Source organism: Jaculus jaculus, chromosome 9 (assembly GCF_020740685.1).
Source record: "Jaculus jaculus isolate mJacJac1 chromosome 9, mJacJac1.mat.Y.cur, whole genome shotgun sequence".
In the NCBI taxonomy this organism is placed as follows: Eukaryota; Metazoa; Chordata; class Mammalia; order Rodentia; family Dipodidae; genus Jaculus; species Jaculus jaculus.
The window spans coordinates 40,411,810-40,430,022 of NC_059110.1; the positions used below are offsets into that span (position 1 = coordinate 40,411,810).

The 18,213-nt window shown below is 40.6% G+C and overlaps 1 protein-coding gene across 4 annotated transcripts in view; it reads right to left on the bottom strand.

Annotated features, from left to right (window-relative positions):
- The window catches only part of Ncoa7 (nuclear receptor coactivator 7), a 155,013-nt gene that overhangs the window by 19,039 nt on the left and 117,761 nt on the right, over positions 1-18,213 (bottom strand). For all 4 annotated transcript variants that reach the window (XM_045158354.1, XM_045158356.1, XM_045158355.1 and 1 more), the window contains exon 11: positions 5,193-5,340. In XM_045158354.1, coding sequence (XP_045014289.1) covers positions 5,193-5,340 — 148 coding nt within the window. The remainder of the gene's footprint in view (positions 1-5,192; positions 5,341-18,213) is intronic.

The window sequence follows — 18,213 nt, forward strand, 5'->3', positions numbered from 1 at the left end:
CCTGGGGAATTCTGAGGAGGCTTGTTCACAGAAGAGGGTGGCTTAGTCTGTGGGTAGAACAGTGTATGGGGTGATGTACCAGATGCAGGGCACAGCAGGAATACAGAGATGGGCCTAAGTTCATGATGAATAGCCAAAAAGGAAGCACAGGTGAGGGAGGGGTAAGATGTGGAGAAATGAAGAACTCTGATGCCATGAAGGGTCTTAGAACTTTTATCCTATAGAAGCATATTTAATTGTTCTTCAAAATCTTCTTTGAAAAATATGGATCCCAACATTCCTCCTATAGACATACTGAACCAAGTATATGGCCACGAGGGTCTAGGATGCAATTTTTTTTTTAATTTAAAAACATTTTATTTATTTTTATATGAGAGAGAGAGAGGCAGATAAAGATGCAGATAGAGAGAATGGGTGCACTAGAGCCTTCAGCCACTGCAAATGAACTCCAGATCCATGTGTCACCTTGTACAACTGCTTACATGGGTCCTGGGGAATCAAGCCTTGAACTGGGGTCCTTAGGTTTCACAGGCAAGTGCTTAACTGATAATCCATCTCTTCAGCACCTAGGATGCAATTTTTAAAAATCCGTGGCTTGGGAGATGGCTCAGCAGTTGAAGATATTTGCTTGTAAAGCCTCCTAGTCTGGCTTCAATTACACAGTACCGGCATAAAGCCATATATGCAATGTCACACTTGCATCTGAAGATGGTTTACAGCAGCAAGAGGTCCTGGCACACTCATACTTTTCTTCTCCTCTCTCCCACCCACACAAATAAATAAAACCATTTATTTTAAAAAAATCTCAGCTAGGCGTGATGGCGCATGCCTTTAATTCCAGCACTTGGAAGGCAGAGGCAGGAGGATCATTGTGAGTTCAAGACCACCCTGAGATTACATAGTGAATTCCAGGTCAGCCTGGTCTACAGAAAGACCTCACCTCAAAAAAAAAAAAAAAAAAATTCCAGGTGACTATTCCAGTGATAGGCAAGGTAAGCAGCATTTTTTTTTGTTTATTTTTATTTATTTATTTGAGAGCAACACAGAGAAAGAGGCAGATAGAGATAGAGAGAGAATGAATGGGCGCACCAGGGCTTCCAGCCACTGCAGACGAACTCCAGATGCATGCGCCCCCTTGAGCATTTGGCTAACGTGGGTCCTGGGGAATCGAGCCTTGAACCGGGATCCTTAGGCTTCACAGGCAAGTGCTTAACAGCTAAGCCATCTCTCCAGCCCCTAAGCAGCAATTATTAAAGCAACTGGGGATGGGACACTGAGGCCATTAAACATGGGAGTCTATGAGCATACTTGTATATTTAAATAATAAATTAGGGCTGGGGAGATGGCTCAGCAATTGAAGGTGCTTGCTTACAAGGCCTGATAGTTCAGGTTCAATTTCCAAGTACCCATGTAAAGCCACATGCACAAAGTACAATATGCATCTGGAGTTTATCTGCAGTAGCATGTTCCTATTCCCTCTCTCTCTCCCTCTCTGCATGCATATATATATATATATATATATATATATATATATATATATATATATATATATATACACACATATACATACACACATATACATACATATATATATACACATATACATACACACACACACATATATATATATGTACTTTCAAATGATAAACATAGCATAGTAAATACATAAGACATCCAATATGATGAATAGAATCCCAGAAATCATTCAATACTGCTGGAAACAGTTACTATAAAATATATGACCTCATACAACCCTACACAAAATCAGCCATAAATTCATTAGAATTTAAACTGAGACAATAGGACCACCTGTACTAGAACCAAAAAAATAGACTAAAAGTCATAAACAAATTTAAAAGACAACAGTAAGCTATGGAAAATCTGTAAAATGTAGAGGAGAAAAATAATTCATCTCTTTACTTAGCAAGAGCTCAAACAGTATGATGGAACGATTAAGACCTTTAGGTACATGGGCTATGCAAATGACAAGGAACCACAGAAAAGGCATGATGGATAATATGTATTTATGTTCATACCAGCCTCAACAGTAATCATGAAAAAAATTAAATCATGAGATAGTGTTATTCACTTTCTAAATCAGCAAACATTGTTAGAAAGGAACAAAAGAAGTAACAGTGACAATACTTTCTGTGGGTAAAAACATAATGAGAAGATTAGGCTTCACATTACTGGCAGAAGAAACTGGTTATTATATAAAAATTAGGAGCCTTGGTACTGAAGAGAGATCTCCATGGTTAAAGGCACTTGCTTGCAAAGCCTCATGATCTGGAGTCAATTCCCCAATACCCATGTTAAGCCAGATTCACAAAGCAGTACTTGCATCTGGAGTTCATTTGCAGTGACAAGAGGCCCTGGTTCACCCATTCATATTCTCTCTCTCTCCTAAATAAATAAATATATTTTTTAAAGTAGGAACCTTAAAAAATTATTCTCCTTTGGCTGGAGAAATGGCTTGGCAGTTAAGGTGCTTGCCTGCAAAGCCTAAGGACCAATGTTCAACTCCCCAGAACCCACGTAAGCCAGATGCACATGGTGGTGCAAGCATCTGGAGTTCATTTGCAGTGGCTGGAGGCCCTGGTGTGCCCATTCTCTCTCTCTCTCTCTTGCTCTAAATAAGTAAAAATAAAAGTAAAATTAAAAAAATTACTCTCCTAAGCCAGGCATGGTTGCTCAGACCTATAATCCCAGCACTCAGGGAGTTTGAGGTAGGAGGACTACCTTGCTGTGAATTCAAGACCAGCCTGGACTATACAGTGAGTACCAGGTCAGTCTGGGATAGAGTAAGACTCTGCTTCAAAAACAAAAACAAAACAACAACAAAAAACCCTACTGTCTTTATACCATATAATTTCACTTTGAGGACACTATCCACATAATAAAATCACAGTTTTTTGTTTTTTTTTTTTTTTTGAGGTAGGGTCTCACTATAACTAAGGCTGACCTGGAATTTACTATGTAGTCTCAGGGTGTCCTCGAACTCACGGTGATCCTCCTACCTCTGCCTCCCAACTGCTGGGATTAAAGGCGTGCACCACCACGCCTGGCTCAAGATCAGAGTTGTTTTTTTTTTTTTAATTTTTTTTGTTTATTTTCATTTATTTATTTGAGAGTGACAGAGAGAGAGAGAGGCAAATAGACAGAGAGAGAGAGAATGGGCATGCCAGGGCCTCCAGCCACTGCAAACGAACTCCAGATGCGTGCGCCCCCTTGTGCATCTGGGTAACGTAGGTCCTGGGGAATTGAGCCTCGAACCGGCGTCCTCAGGCTTCACAAGCAAGTGCTTAACTGCTAAGCCATCTCTCCACCTCAAGATCAGAGTTTTTAATGGATCACAGATTCATTGAAAAGCAAGAACCCAATGTAATAATTTGAGTGGTGACTTGTTAGATAAATTATGGCCAATATAAAAACACTAGGCATCTGGGTATGATGTTGTATACGTGTAATCCCAGCATTCAAGAGGCTGAGAAAGGAGGATCTCAAGTGTGAGGCAAGCCTGAGACTTTGCTTTAAAAAAAATCTAGGTAGCCCTTAGAACTAAGGGTCTTAGGCTGGGGAGATGGCTCAGTGGCTAAAGGCACTCGCTTGCAAAGCCTGTCAGGTTCAATTTCCCAGTGCCCACATCTAGCCAGATCACAATGTAGTGCATGCACTTGGAATTTGTTTGCAGAGGCAAAAGGCCTTGGTGTACACACTCTTTCTTTCTTTCTCTCAGATAAGTAAAAATAGTTTTTAAAAGCCCCGAGGCTTTTAAAAATCTTTACTATAACTCTCACAGTAGGCCGGGTGAGAAAACTTATATAAAAAACTACAGAGTATAATCTCATTTTGCAAAACTAAAAAAGATACACCTCCCTCAATACCCACAAAATGTCCAAAGCAAAATAGGAAAAAAATGTCCAAAGATATGTATAAAAGTGCACAAGTACTGTTACATATGATTTAAAATTTTCTATACTTTTCTATAGTTTCCAAACTTCCTACAATAAGCAGGTATTGCTTCCATAAAATGCAGAAGTAAAGTTTGAAGATCCTGAGTATGGGGGATAGACTGGTGAGTGGGTGGGACCTAAAGTACCCTTTCAGTCCAAATGAGGTATAGAGGTCCTAGCTGGACCAAGAAAACCTAGTTAGGAAGAATGGCAGAGGTTCCTGTGGCACTTAAAATCAGTATCAATAAGACTGACTAGAGCTGGCTTGCTTAGTCATGAAATGAAAGAGAAGAATTCCACATGACATCTAGGGTTCTGGCTTGAGCACTACTAAGAAACATGTGAGGAGAAGCAAGTTTTGGAGAAAGATTAGCAGTTATTTTAGATTTGCTGAGGATCTAACACTTGTTAGCTCTTAGAAGAATCCAAGATTCTCTTTACACTCACAAAGATGGAGGGATAATGGAGTTTGCTTCTGCATGGTCAGAGAAGGGGGAGGGCAGGAATGTAGACAGTATTCTCTTCACAGTACTTCTGGACTTCATTTGAAGAGAAAGGCAGCCAGTCTTTGTACCTTTCTCCAGGAGCCTTTTATTTCCTGAGGTCATAGTTATTGATAAGGGTACCAGGAGCTTAGAAGGCTGAACCATTGTTCCCCTCTATCATTTCTTCCTCTTTTCCAACTAACGTCTAGATATATCCTTCCAGTAGGACTTGCCCTCTCTTTCACTCTGTGAAAACTAGTAGAGCTAGTGGGCTGTGCAGCTAGTGAGCTCCAATACTCCTCTAGATCCAGAAGCAGATGCCACTTGTTCTGCATGTTCCTTTAGTCCTTTGTCTTCTGGTGTTGTGATATATATATATATATATATATATATATATATACACACACACACACACACACACACACACACACACACACACACACACACACATATTTTCACCAACTGGAGTTGTCAAGAGCTGATGTTAATGGAAAGAGGCATACTATGTATGGTAGTTTGAATTGAATGTACATCCCCTGTTGACTCAGGTATTAAAATTAAACTTGGAACTTGGGTCTCCAGTCACCTGGCTGGTGGACAGTTCAGTGGGGGCAGATCTGGATCCTGGGATCCAACCCAATTTCCATAGGTGTGTAGAAACACCAGCTTCTTAGCCAATCTGAACACAAGACCATTTTGTCTGTGTCCTACATTTTAGAGACCAAAATAATTTAGTCCCTACCCTGAGGCTCACCTCCCAGCTCTTGGTTGTTGGCTCACTGAAGAAATTGTCGATCATATTCAGCTCTTCCTTTTCCACCACCACAAAGCCTTGCTCCTTGGCATCTTTCCCATAGACATCAGGAGACCATTGAACAAAGAAGGTGTACAAATGATCCACCCTGAAAAACATGTTCATGGTAAGTGTTAACAAGATGCCCATGCTCCTGGTGGGCATTAGAAGGCCCTTGGAGAGAGACAACCACCATTTTTTCCTTGTCAGCCAATCTGCTTTGTTAATTGGGAAATTTCCCATTGACAAGATTCTCTCTCAGAATGGCTTCCAAACTTGGAAAACAGGAGCCAACAAATGAAAGCAAAAGCCCACAAACACTGAGGAATCTGAAGGAAACATCAAGAGATATGACAGGAAATTGAAAACCCAATGAAATATTTACACCAAAATGTTTATTACTCACTGAGTTTTCACTCACTGTACGCTTGTGTTCATTGAGGGAAAAAAATGTTCAGAGCAAAACATCTATTATAACTAGAGAGCAGCAAGAGTAACACTAGTTGTCCTCTTACTCCTGGAAGGACACCTAATTTGACTGGTACAGGAATACTTTGCTTTCACTGTCTCTGAGTTCAGACCTGCCGCAAAGCATCATCCACACAGTAGTACCTGCTGGGCTGACCGGAACTCCCACTTCCGGTGCCTGCAGTATGGTTATCACACTCATAAGCATCTGGATCTTAGCTTACTTACCTTCAACCCTCACAGCAGGGGAGAGGGCAATGGTCAGGATCACGTAATCCTTAAAATCTTATAACTACCGAACAACTCCAATCTGAGGCTACTTTTTGGAACAATGTTGACTCATCACTACTTTGTAAAAGTTTGAATTATATCAAAATATTTTAATAAATATTTATTAAATATAAATATAGAATAAGTAAAATACAAAGTATTTATTCCTATGAAACTTAAAACAGATTCTAAGCTGGGTGTGGTAGCACACGCCTTAAATCCCAGCACTCAAAAGGCAGAGGTAGGAGGATCACTGTGAGTTCCGGGCCACTCTGAGACTACATAGTGAGTTGTAGGTCAGCCTGAGCTAGAGTAAAACCCTACCAAGAAACAAACAAACTAAACTAAAAAACAAAACAAAACATAAAAACAGATTCTAAGTTAACAACCTTGTGTGATTTATCCTTTTATATATATACATGAGTTTAGTATATTTAAGTTTTATCTGATTCAGTTGGCATTTCTTTGAGGTTGGACATTTAAGAAATACTTTAAATTATTTATGAGAAAGGAGGAGAGGGAGAATATTAAGATGAATGGGTGGGTGTACCAGGGTCTCTTGCTGCTACAAACAAAGTCCAGATACATGCACCACTTTGTGCATCTAGCTTTACATATATACTGGAGAATCAAACCCAGACAGGGAGACTTTGCAAGCAAGCACTATTTTCTGCTGAGCAATAAACATTTTTCAATGTTTTGTTCCTGGTTAGACATTCATCAGTTGGCTATTTATAAGTTGTGGTGCCAATATTTTTCTTTCTAATTTATGAAAACCTTCATGTAATGTAAACATGACCCACTCTCAACTGGGCACTAAGCTGCTTCCCTTTTCATAGAAATTATGACTCTCCCTCATAGTATGGAATTTCCAATTTTCCAATTTTTAAAACTTTATTTACTTTCAGATTTGTTCTTTAAAATATTGAAAGTTGTCGCTCATAATAATGTTTTGAAATGTATCATATGCATATCAGTTTCATGAAATGTTGACACTGTGATTGAAAAATATAGAAACTGATATTTGTCATTGTTCATTGATACGATGGCTATGATTGAGTTTTATTTGACTGGGTTTCTAGGTTTGTGTCAAACACTATTCTCAGTGTTGCTATGAATGCAATTTTTAAAGTGTGATTAACATTTATATCACTAAACTTCAGTAAAACAGATTATCCTTCACAGTAGGGATGGGCATCCTCTAGTCACTGAAGATCTTAAACAACTGAGGTCTCTTCAGGAAGAAGAAATTCAACCTTCAGCATGTCTTCAGATTTGAGCATCAACCCCGCTGAGCCTGATAAGGTCAGTTTTGCCAACCCCATCATCTCAGAAGCCAGTTCTTTATTTACAAACAATATGTACCCTATCAATACTGTTTCTTTTGGAGAAATATAATGGACTGCTTTGAAAGGCTTCATAAGACATTAACCAAAATTCTCTAGGGTGGAAGATATATTTTCTTTTAAAAAATATTTTAATTTTATTTATTTATTTATTTGACAGAGAAGAGTGGGGAGAGAGAATGGGTGCACCAGGGTCTCCGGCCACTGCAAACAAACTCCAGACGTGTGCACCCCTCTTGTGCATCTGGCTAATGTGGGTCCTGGGGAATCAAACCTGTATCATTTGGCTTTGCAGGCAAACACCTTAACCTCTAAACCATCCCTACAGCCCGGAAGATAAATTTTCTATCAAGTATATCTAATGCAGCTACATATATTCCTACTATAATTCTTAAGATTAGTGCAATTTCTGAGATAGATAATTTATAGGATTCAAACATTGAACTGTATTTTAAAAAACATATAAGAAGAAATTTTTGTACCTTACAAACAAAGGTGGCTATTCACTTTTTGTGTGTTATCTATGTAGGAATAAATACACAAAAACATTTTCACATAACAACAGTATCAGGTGAGGCCACCCTATGACAGTGAGGAATCAAGGAACAAGTAAGACCACTCAGTGATCATATCTGAACTCAGGTACACACACACACACACACACACACACACACACACACACACACGCACACACACACACACACAGTCTGACCACAAAAATTCCTGTACCCTGAATATTTGGAATGTCTGTGCTTCCTTATTGATGATGTCACTGGTGTCCATAGTCTTCCCCACTTCTAGATAAGATTTACTAAGTTTATTACTATGATCAGACCTGACCAGAAGCAACTTAAGGAAGAAAAGTGTTTTTTATTTTGGCTCATAGTTCTAGAAGTAACCCATCACAGCAGGGAGGGCATGGTAGGTCAGCTTGTCCCACTGGCAGGCAGGAAGCAGGGGATGAACAGGAAGTGGGGCCAGGCTGCAAAGCATCAAAATCTTTCTGCCTTCTGCCTAAAGGTCTCATAATCTTTCCCAAAAGACTACCAGCTGAGGACCGAGTGTTCAATCACATGAGCAAAGGGGGACATTTTACATTAAACCACAACACTTACATACCTAGATCACAATCATTCCTGTTTCCTGACAACATCCCATTCCAAGCAAAATCTTTCTTCCTAAGTCCTCCGCCACTCACTGAAAACCGCATGTCTAACACCCTCCACAGCCTTCTGGTATTGAGGATGGAACACTGGGATAGGGAGTGCCTTTATAGGACGCATATATCCAAATATATTTAAAAAGGCATATTCTGAGAAATTTCTCTACCTACCTCACAAGTATAGTTGCTGGCATTCTTTCATATGTATTTGTATAATTATGAAGTAAGTACTCTGTCACTGAGCTCCACCCCCAGATCTTAACCATCTCCTATTGAGCTGCATGGCTCCCCATAGGGTCCTCCACTGCTGAGAGCCCACCCACGCTTACAGACTTCAGTGGGCTCCTGGTGACCATGGCTGGAGGGCACTCTCCTCTGTCAGTGTCTGTGTACCCACTATGTTCATCAGTGAAGCTGATACTGTAGAATATTCTCACTGATTGGGACTAAGTATCTTTTAATTCAGTGAATTCTCCTCAGACATTCAGCAATGAGGGCTCTGAAGCCCACCATCAGTATCATAACCAGGAGAGCTCCTGCCTGGGATGGCAATCAAAGTTCTCTCCTTATGTCACATTGATTTCTGAACCATTTCCCAGTCCAGTTAATGACAGAAGCTACTTTTATTACTTTTTTGGAACCACTTTCCATGAAGCCTGCCTATCTATTCACATTTCACCTCATGGGAAAGTCACTTTACAGGATGAAGAAGCTAGCATTTGGAGAAACACTAAGAAATCCTGCCATTCTGTTGATGTGCAAAGATGGAGTTAGGATCATATTCCTTCTCAGACATGTAAGAAAATGTGAATTGTGAGAAGTACAAGTCATTACCAATTTTAGGGAAAGAAACCACCTTGGCAACTTCCATTCATTTCTCTCTTTTTTTTGTAATAAAGACACTGCATGCTCAGTAAGACCATTTCTATTTTCCTGTATAAGTCTACCTATGTAAGGACAGTCCCTCTTGGTTGTAAGAACTCATTCCTAAAATCCACTGGGCAGGTGGATTCAAGGAAGGATGCAGAGTGGGAAGATTTGTCCATTGATCAAAGCACTCCCCAAGAAGGGACATAATGCCTGCCTCATAGCTTCACTTCTGAAGCTCACCATGATCACAGTTTTTCTGCTTCGTCCTGGTGGCCCTAACAGAGTTAAGGCTACAAAGAAGGATAACACGCCTCTCTCCATTTCGTCATTCCTGCTGAGAGACATCCCAAGGAAGCTAGGGAAGTGTCCCAGTCCTGCCCCGATTATTTTAGGGGTCAAATTCACCAGGTTTCTGATGCTGAAATTTACATCAAGCCCCTTGTGCTGAGGTGACTATGCAGGAAGCAGTTGCATACATGTGTGTGCTTTGTGGGCGTGTAACAAATGAGGGTGGGTGGGTAGTCAGTTTTTGTGCTTTTTTTTTTGGAGGTAGGGTTTCACTCTAGCCCAGGCTGATGTGGAATTCACTATGTAGTCTTAGGGTGGCCTAAACTCATGGTGATCCTCCTACCTCTGCCTCCCAAGTGCTGGGATTAAAGGTGTGAGCCACCATGCCCAGTCTAGTGTAAAGTATTCTTATTTACCAATGTCATTCTCTCTAAGAAAAGTACCCCAGACAGGGACAACAATCTGGGTTGACTAGGTAAGGAGGGCTGATCTGAAGCCTCTTCTTCTAGGATACCTAGATTTTCAGTGAATGGCCAATTAAAGCTCTGGGCTTGTTTGTGGTCAGAATGCTATATTCTGTGGCAGCAAATGGTGTGTTAAGGCCAACCTTGTTCACCAAGTGAGCTCCACATTTCCTGCACTGTCCAAAGTACTGTACAGTGAAGGTTCACAGTGATAAAGAATTATTATTAACTACTGAAACAGTCTTTCTCTAGCCAATGTTAATTGATTAAACTTTGCTGTACTTAAAAAGTACAAAAGGGGGGCGGCTGGAGAGATGGCTTAGCGGTTAAGGCACTTGCCTACAAAGTCAAAAGACTCAGGTTCAATTCCCCAGGACCCACATAAGCCAGATGCATAAGGTGGTGCACACATCTGGAGTTCATTTGCAGTTGCTAGAGGCCCTGGTGCACCCATTCTCTCTCTCTGCCTATTTCTCTTTTCTCTATCAAATAAATAAATAAAAATATTTTTTAAAAGTACAAGAATAAAAAGCTGTGGTTATCTGCTTCAAGGACCTTACCTTGTACAGTTACTCTACAACCAAAGATTACCAACCCCAATGTGAAGATAGGAAAGCTGAGGTCATGAGGCATGGAATAATGTGCCCAAATATCTTAATCCCAAGAAATGTTCCAGCTAGCTTAATCCCTCTTACTTTTAAAGAACCCTGTAAAATAGGTTCACTTTCTTTATTTGTCCACAGCAAGAGGTTTCACACCACAATATGAGTCAGTTACTTCCTTAGTTGGGGGTTTTTACTAATGAAGCCTTCAAAAATATCAGCAGTATGTTCTGGGTGGCCCTCAGGGCACCTGCTTCTAAATCCCCATTCTTACTCCTTCACTTATCCCTGGTAGGCTCGGGCCAGGCCCAGCCAGTTGCCCTTTGTGCCAAGGTAGGGAAGTGGTAAAACACTGGATCCCATCTCACAGCCATCAGAATTGTCCTGTGCCTGGGAATCCTCAGTGAATTATGGGAAACATCAAAAGCACATTCATAATGATGCACCGTGACAGGAAATGCTGATGTCTTCTCTCTCAGACTTTAGGGTGATTGCCCCCCTCAAATATCTTTCAACACTAGATTCTCATATAATATTTCCTCATTTTTTCATACTAGGCCTCAGAGGAGAATTCAAGGAAATGGAGAATTTAAATGATCTGTTCCACACAAGATAGTTCAAATTGATTTGCAATGAATGTGCTTACTTAAGTTCAAAGGTCTTGAGGCCCAAGGAAAGGAGTAAGTCCTACTTTCCAGCTCTGTATGTATGCACTCAACTCTCTAACCTTTGTTTATGCTATGTGTACCATTTAGTAGGAAAGATATAAGATATGACTGGATTAGGGTTCTCTTAAATTTTCTCAACCTAATTCTTGGAATGGTACATTTTAACGAAAGGGGATTTCCTAGTTGTTAAGTTTCCAGGATTCAACAGACTTTAGGTTTTGGAAAAATACCTCAGGAAATACAAATCAGATTCTGAAATTCTTCTCCTTGTCCCTCTGCCTCCCACCTTGCCCACTGCTTCCTCCTAACTATACACAGGCCACGTTGACATTGCTCACCTATCATTCTCAATTTTCCCCAGCCATTTGCTCCCTTCTAGATCCACAAACCTGTAGGACAATTCTTCCTTTTCCCTTATTGTAGTTCCCTTCAGGCTTACAGTTCTGATCCCTCTGTGCCAGTCCCAGTGCCCACAGAAACAGAGACTCATCTTTTTAATTTCACTTCTAGAGTGAAGAATGCTGTGGGCCTTGCTGATTCATGTTCAACTCAACTTCTCTCCTCAGAGCATACGCACCTACTTCAGATCCTTTTCTTTTTGCAACTCAGTAGCTGCTTCAGATCTACTTCTCCCAAAGAAGTGAGTTCCTCATTTACCTGACTCTACTATTACTTCCCCTCAATTCTCTCATCCTTTTCATTTTTATGTCTCCTTCATATTGATCCTTACATCCTTAAACAATGTTCCTGCCATCACTGGAAACTGATGTCTGCTGGGAGAGGAGAAGTCATATCCTTTGTGTATGGAGGGGAAGCTACTGGAGGACTGCCCATACTCCAGAAAATAACCTCCTGTCCATGATTAGACAAGCAATCCTGATTTAAATCAGTGGGCCAAAAGAAAACAAACATGGCATGACATGGCATAGAGTAGGAAAGGGATCTAATGGGAAGAAAGGTTTTAGTGGGAGGAGAAAGGGGAAAGAAAGGTAAGTACAGGCATAAAATTGTACTGTATAAGTGCATGAAGTTGTCAAAAAAAAAAAAGGATTCTGGATTTTGTTTCTTTCTAAAGTCCCTTCCCATTTTTCTAAATGGAACATTTGAGCTATCATATTTTCCAATTCCTTTTCATTTCTGAATTCTTCTGTCCTGCTCTTAACTTTTTACTATATGCCCTTTGTCTAATCCTGAGTCACACTTTCTGAAAATAGGCAGCGATTAAACATCTTGTTCCCCCCCTCATTTTAGTGAAACCAATTTTCTTAAGTCAGTAACTGTGCAAATCAACAGTTCCTCAGTCATTACAGTACGGGCCTTAGGAAGCCTGCATAGGACTTGATACTCTCTCAGTGATTCACCTTGTGGTCTGGAGTTGGATGTTATCAGCAGCTTCAGGACATTATCCAGGGCCTCTGGCAGAGCCAGTACCATTACCAGTAATTACAGCCACTTTGGCTGCCAACTGGTCCTGGAGCAGTGGTTGTTAACACATATTGCACACATGAGCAGAAAACTAGGTTAAGTGCTGGGTCCTGGGAAATGCAAATCTTTTAGGAGAAAATAGATGCAGTCCAAGAAGAAATAACAGAGAAGTGGAAGTGACTTGATAAAATGCAAACCTGATCACGACAGCATGCTGTGAGAACCCCTCCCAGCTCTTCCCTGGAAGTTTAGGGTAAATTTAAACTCTGATGCTGTCTGAGAGCTTTGTCTGGTGCCACACTTCCAAATGCACTGTTAGTTCCAGCCACAAACTCCAGCATCACTTTCGTCCTGTGTTCACACCCCACATGGGCTGATTTATTTATGTGTGCCTGTATGTATTTATTATTTATTTGTTTTCAGTTAGAGTAATGGTAAAGGTAAGCTTTGTGGAGAAGACTACGGAAGCTGGGGTCTGGGAAGGCTTCCCAGGGGCCATGATTGAGGTGGGTATTGAGGGAGGCAAGAGTCAGGGAATGCTTTCTCCTGGAGGGAACACAAGGGAGACAAGGCATCTGAAGACCACAGCACTACAATAAGGTCAAACTAGACATGCCAATGAAAAAGGACAATGGGTTCAGGTAACTGGTGACTTCTGACAAAAGACTCTGTAATTGGGACAGGACTGCTATGACATAGAGCACTCAAATGGTGGGACACAAAAAAGAGAAACATTTGTTCTAATATAGCATCAAGAGAGTGACAGATGCTAACAAGTATGAGATGACATGCTTTAACTGAACTATAATGAACTCAGCTGGCGGAGGGGCCCTGAGAGAAGCACCGAAGAAGCATGTCTCATCTTTTGCTTACTCGAATGGTAGAGATTAGAAGGAAGGAATTGTCTTGGTGACTCACTGGGTCACAATGCTTGGAACTTGCCTTGAGACCATTATTTTCTAGACACATATATCAGTGTGTCCTCGCAGATGACACAGAAGAATGCATTCTAATATTTGTAAACTTTAAAGGTATTAGTAATAAATATAACTACTGTATTATATGTCTCATTTCACAGATATTATTGATCAGAAAGGCTAAGTAACAACAAAAAGAAACCAATAGTGATTTAATTTAAGTTATTTTAAAATACTTTATTTATTTATTTCCAGGGGGAAGGGAGACAGGGTGCAACAGGGCTCCTAGCCACTGCAAATGAACTCCAGATACATGTGCCACTTTGTGCATCTGGCTCTATGTGGGCACTGGGTCATTTGGCCTTGCAGACAAGCACCTTAACCACTGAGCAATCTCTCCAGCCACTAATTCAAGGCTTTTCCAAGACACCTATAAGGTGAAAAGCAGTCAGATGTAAATACAGAGATGTGTGTATGGGGAAGGATGTGTGAGAACAGCTAAAAACTGAGATGCGTTACTGTGGGCCATACTATTAGCAAGGGGGAGGTGTGGCCATATCTGGAGTTTGAAAAACTCTTTTTCAAGTAGTATGGACTGGAAGAGATGGGATCAATCAATCAGAGATAAATGTTTTGTTGCTACAGCTACAATAGCGATCAAGACAAGAAATGATGAAGGCCAGAATCCAAGGTGTGATAGCGCATACATAAACATTTCTGCAACCTACAAAGCCATGGTCTACGCTATCACACTCAGGCTTTGTTCAGGCTTTCTGTTTAATACAAAATTGGGCTTCAGCCCAATTTTTTCATAAATTTCAAAAGTCTTCATCTTCAACACAAGACTCCTTTAGGGCTTTGTCTTGAAGAGACATCATACTCAAGTTACGAATCCCTACTTAGCAGGTACACTTGAAGTGCATGAAGAAGAAATTAAAAGAGGTAAATGATACAATCCCTTAGAAGATAGTACTTTACTCCTAAGTGAGAAAGCATAGCCGACTAAAGAAGTAATAAGAGGCTGGGGGTGGCCCAGGGGCAAAGTGCTAGCTGTGCAATGGACCTGAGTGCAGATCCTAGTGCCCACGTACAATGCCAGGCATTGTGTACGTGCCTCTAATCTCAGAGCTGTTGGGATTCACACAGAGAAGCCACAGGGCTTACTGGTGAACTATTCCAGCCAAATTTGTGAGTTCTGGGTTCAACAAGAAGCCCTGACTCTCAAAGTTGGAGAAGCATAAAGGAAGACATCTGATGAGAGAAAGAGAGAGAGAAATGGAGGGAGGAAGTAATAGCAGCAACTGAGACATTCACTTAGTAGCTGGATAATCATATATTATCACTGTTACAGCCTCACATTCTAGGTGACATAGCACATTAGGGGTTGGTCTGGGTACAACATCAGCTCGGTTCTAAGGGACTCAAGTTGCAATTTCTGTTATGGTCAGCCCAAATGTCCTAGTTTTAGTAATTCACTGGAACCTGCCCCTGACAAGGCTGCAGGACTGAGGGATCAAAAACCTGGGAGACCAAAGAGTTACACTTGGAACAAAATGTTATTCAACTATTTATAGCTAAGTTCAAGGGCCTTAGGCATAATTACAGTCTATTTTATTGCACAACAGTCACTACTGCTATGGTGAGATTTACTTTATTTATGGTTTCTTCTATCCTTCCACTCCTTTGTTTTTTGAGATAAGGTTGTGTTATACAGTCCCAAATTCCTGAAATCAAGTGACATTCCCACCTCAGCCTCCGACAGGACTCCAGGCATGCACAACCATGTGAATCTCCTATATTAAAAAAGAAAAAAGGCAAAAACAAAACCTCGTATCTGCAAGTAAATTAAAAAAAAAAAAAAAAAAAAAAAAAAGCACATTTCTGAGTCAAAGACCAGAGTTCTCAAACTGGTTCCACCTGTTATGAGCTGGAGGCTTTGAGAAGTTTCCACAGTCTCCTTGACTTCTAAGATGAAAAGAGAAAAACAGGGTTTCTCTTATTGGCGTCAGGAGCATGAAGTGCACAAGGAAATTCATTGTTCTTTCAGACATACTTTTCGGAAAGTCCCTCCTATGTGATAAAATCCCGTTACCACATAAACCAACAAACTTGACCAAAATGACCCAGATACAATGGAAGCACTGCTGTCCTAGCAAAGGCCACTTGGCTGGTGGGAAGAGAAAGTGGGGGCGCCCGCAGCAATATATAAACCACCAACCACTCAGTGAATTAAAAATCAGAAGCAGGGGTTTGGGGTGAATCTCAGTGGCAGGGTGAGTGATTAACACATGTAAGATCCCTGGGGTTCAATCCCTGGTGCTCCACTAAAAAAGAATTATAAGCAAGAATCATTACACAATTTCATAGCTATTATACTAAAAGCAACCTTACAAGTATAATAACATATATTACAAGTATGGTACACAGAACAGGAAATACTAAAAGAAGATATGCAGGGAAAGGGAAGAGCAGAGGAAGAGAAGCCTCAGCAGCTAGAGAGCACTGACAAGTGCGAGTGGATTCCAGCTGGCCACTTACATTGTTAATTATAAATTTTTCCAGTGTGCTTCAGTCTAATATCTCTAGAGGCCAGCCCTGGAAGTGCCAAGTATTCTTCACCAGAGATTTTGGCTAGAAATCTACCAAACTGAAAATCCAGTCACGATCACCAGGCTACAAGTCCTTGTCCTATAAGGTCCTTGCTAGCTTTAATGCTCTACAACTCCAAATTAAGCCAGTAGTTAGTAATGTTTTCATATTATGTCCATTGTTAAGTAGTTTCATACTATTTATCAGACGAAAACTCATTCTTTACAAAGTGCACATACTTGGATCTAGGGTAGAAGAACGTGGCCATAGTTAATATTTTACTATATTCAGTAGCCTTCTCTTTTCTATGGGTGATTTGTTCTAAGACTTCCAGTATTCAAGTCTTTTGGCATCTTTTATTATGCCAGTATTACTGTCATAAAGTTAAATTTAGGCCCAGGAAGCGATTAACAAAAAATAACAATGGAATTATAATACACTATAATGAAGTTATTTGAATGTGGCACAACCCATTTCAAAATATTTTATAGTACTCATTCTTCTTGCGTTGGTGTGAGATGATATAATGCCTAAGCATGAGATGAAGCGAGGTGAATGACAGGCATTGACTGTGGGGTAGCATTAGGCTACTCTGCCAGGGCTACTGCACACAGGCACTGAGATCACCCAGAGGATTAGTAACTGGCAGTGGTGGCAACAGAAATCCCTCCCTTACCTATAAGACCCCCAGATGTTGTCTAACATCTTAAGTAATATCAATACATTAAGTAGTATCAATACACACATTAACACATTTCCCTTATACACAAACCTACAGTAAAGTTTAAGGGCAATGGACACAGCATGGGTGGACAAAGGGATAATTCAGGTACCAGATAAGAGGTATCAAGATAAGAACAGATCTTATCACAATGTTCAAATGTAAAACTTACTAGTACTCATTTCTAGAATTTTCTACATACTGTTTTAGAATCACACTTGGTCATAGGTAACAATCTTAATAAAGTTAAACTACAGATAAAGTGGGACTACTGTACTTGAAATGTGTTGTTTTCAATCATATACAGGAAGGAAGGAAGGAAGGAAGGAAGGAAGGAGGGAAGGAGGGAAGGAGGGAAGGAGGGAAGGAGGGAAGGAGGGAAGGAGGGAAGGAGGGAAGGAGGGAAGGAGGGAAGGAGGGAAGGAGGGAAGGAGGGAAGGAGGGAAGGAGGGAAGGAGGGAAGGAGGGAAGGAGGGAAGGAAAGGAGCAAGGGAGAGAGGGAGGGATTATTAGGTTACTATGGAAAGTGATAGATATGTAAATTAGCTTGATTGTTGTTATATTTCACAATGTACACATGTATGATATCATTATGTTTTACATCTTTAAGGCATACAATTTTTTTTCCCTTATTTTGGTTTTTCAAGGTAGGGTCTCACTCTAGCTCAGGCTGACCTAGAATTTATTATGTAGTCTCAGGGTGGCCTCGAACTCATGGCAATCCTCCTACCTCTGTCTCCCAAGTGCTGGGATTAAAGGAGTGTGCCACCATGCCCAGCTCAAGGCATACAATTTTTAATTGTTAACTATATCCTTCAAGGTAGAAAAAAAATACACTTCTTTCTTGTGGTTTTCTAAAAACAACAAGAATGCTCTTTTGAGAGTCACTACTCAATACAACAACCATGGTTACAAAAAGGATCACTCATAACTCAGCAAAAGGGCTGGAGAAATGGCTTAGCAGTTGAGGCACTTGCCTGTGCAGCCTAAGGACCAAGGTTCGATTCCCCAGTATCCACACATGCCAGATGCATATGTTGGCACATGTTTCTGGAGTTTATGTTCAGTGGCTAGAGCCCTGGTATGCCATTATCTTTCTCTCTCTCATAAATAAATATATATATATTTAAAACTCAGCAAAAGAAACAAAAGCTGATACAGACATCAGTGCCAGGGCCTTGGGCTGGCATCC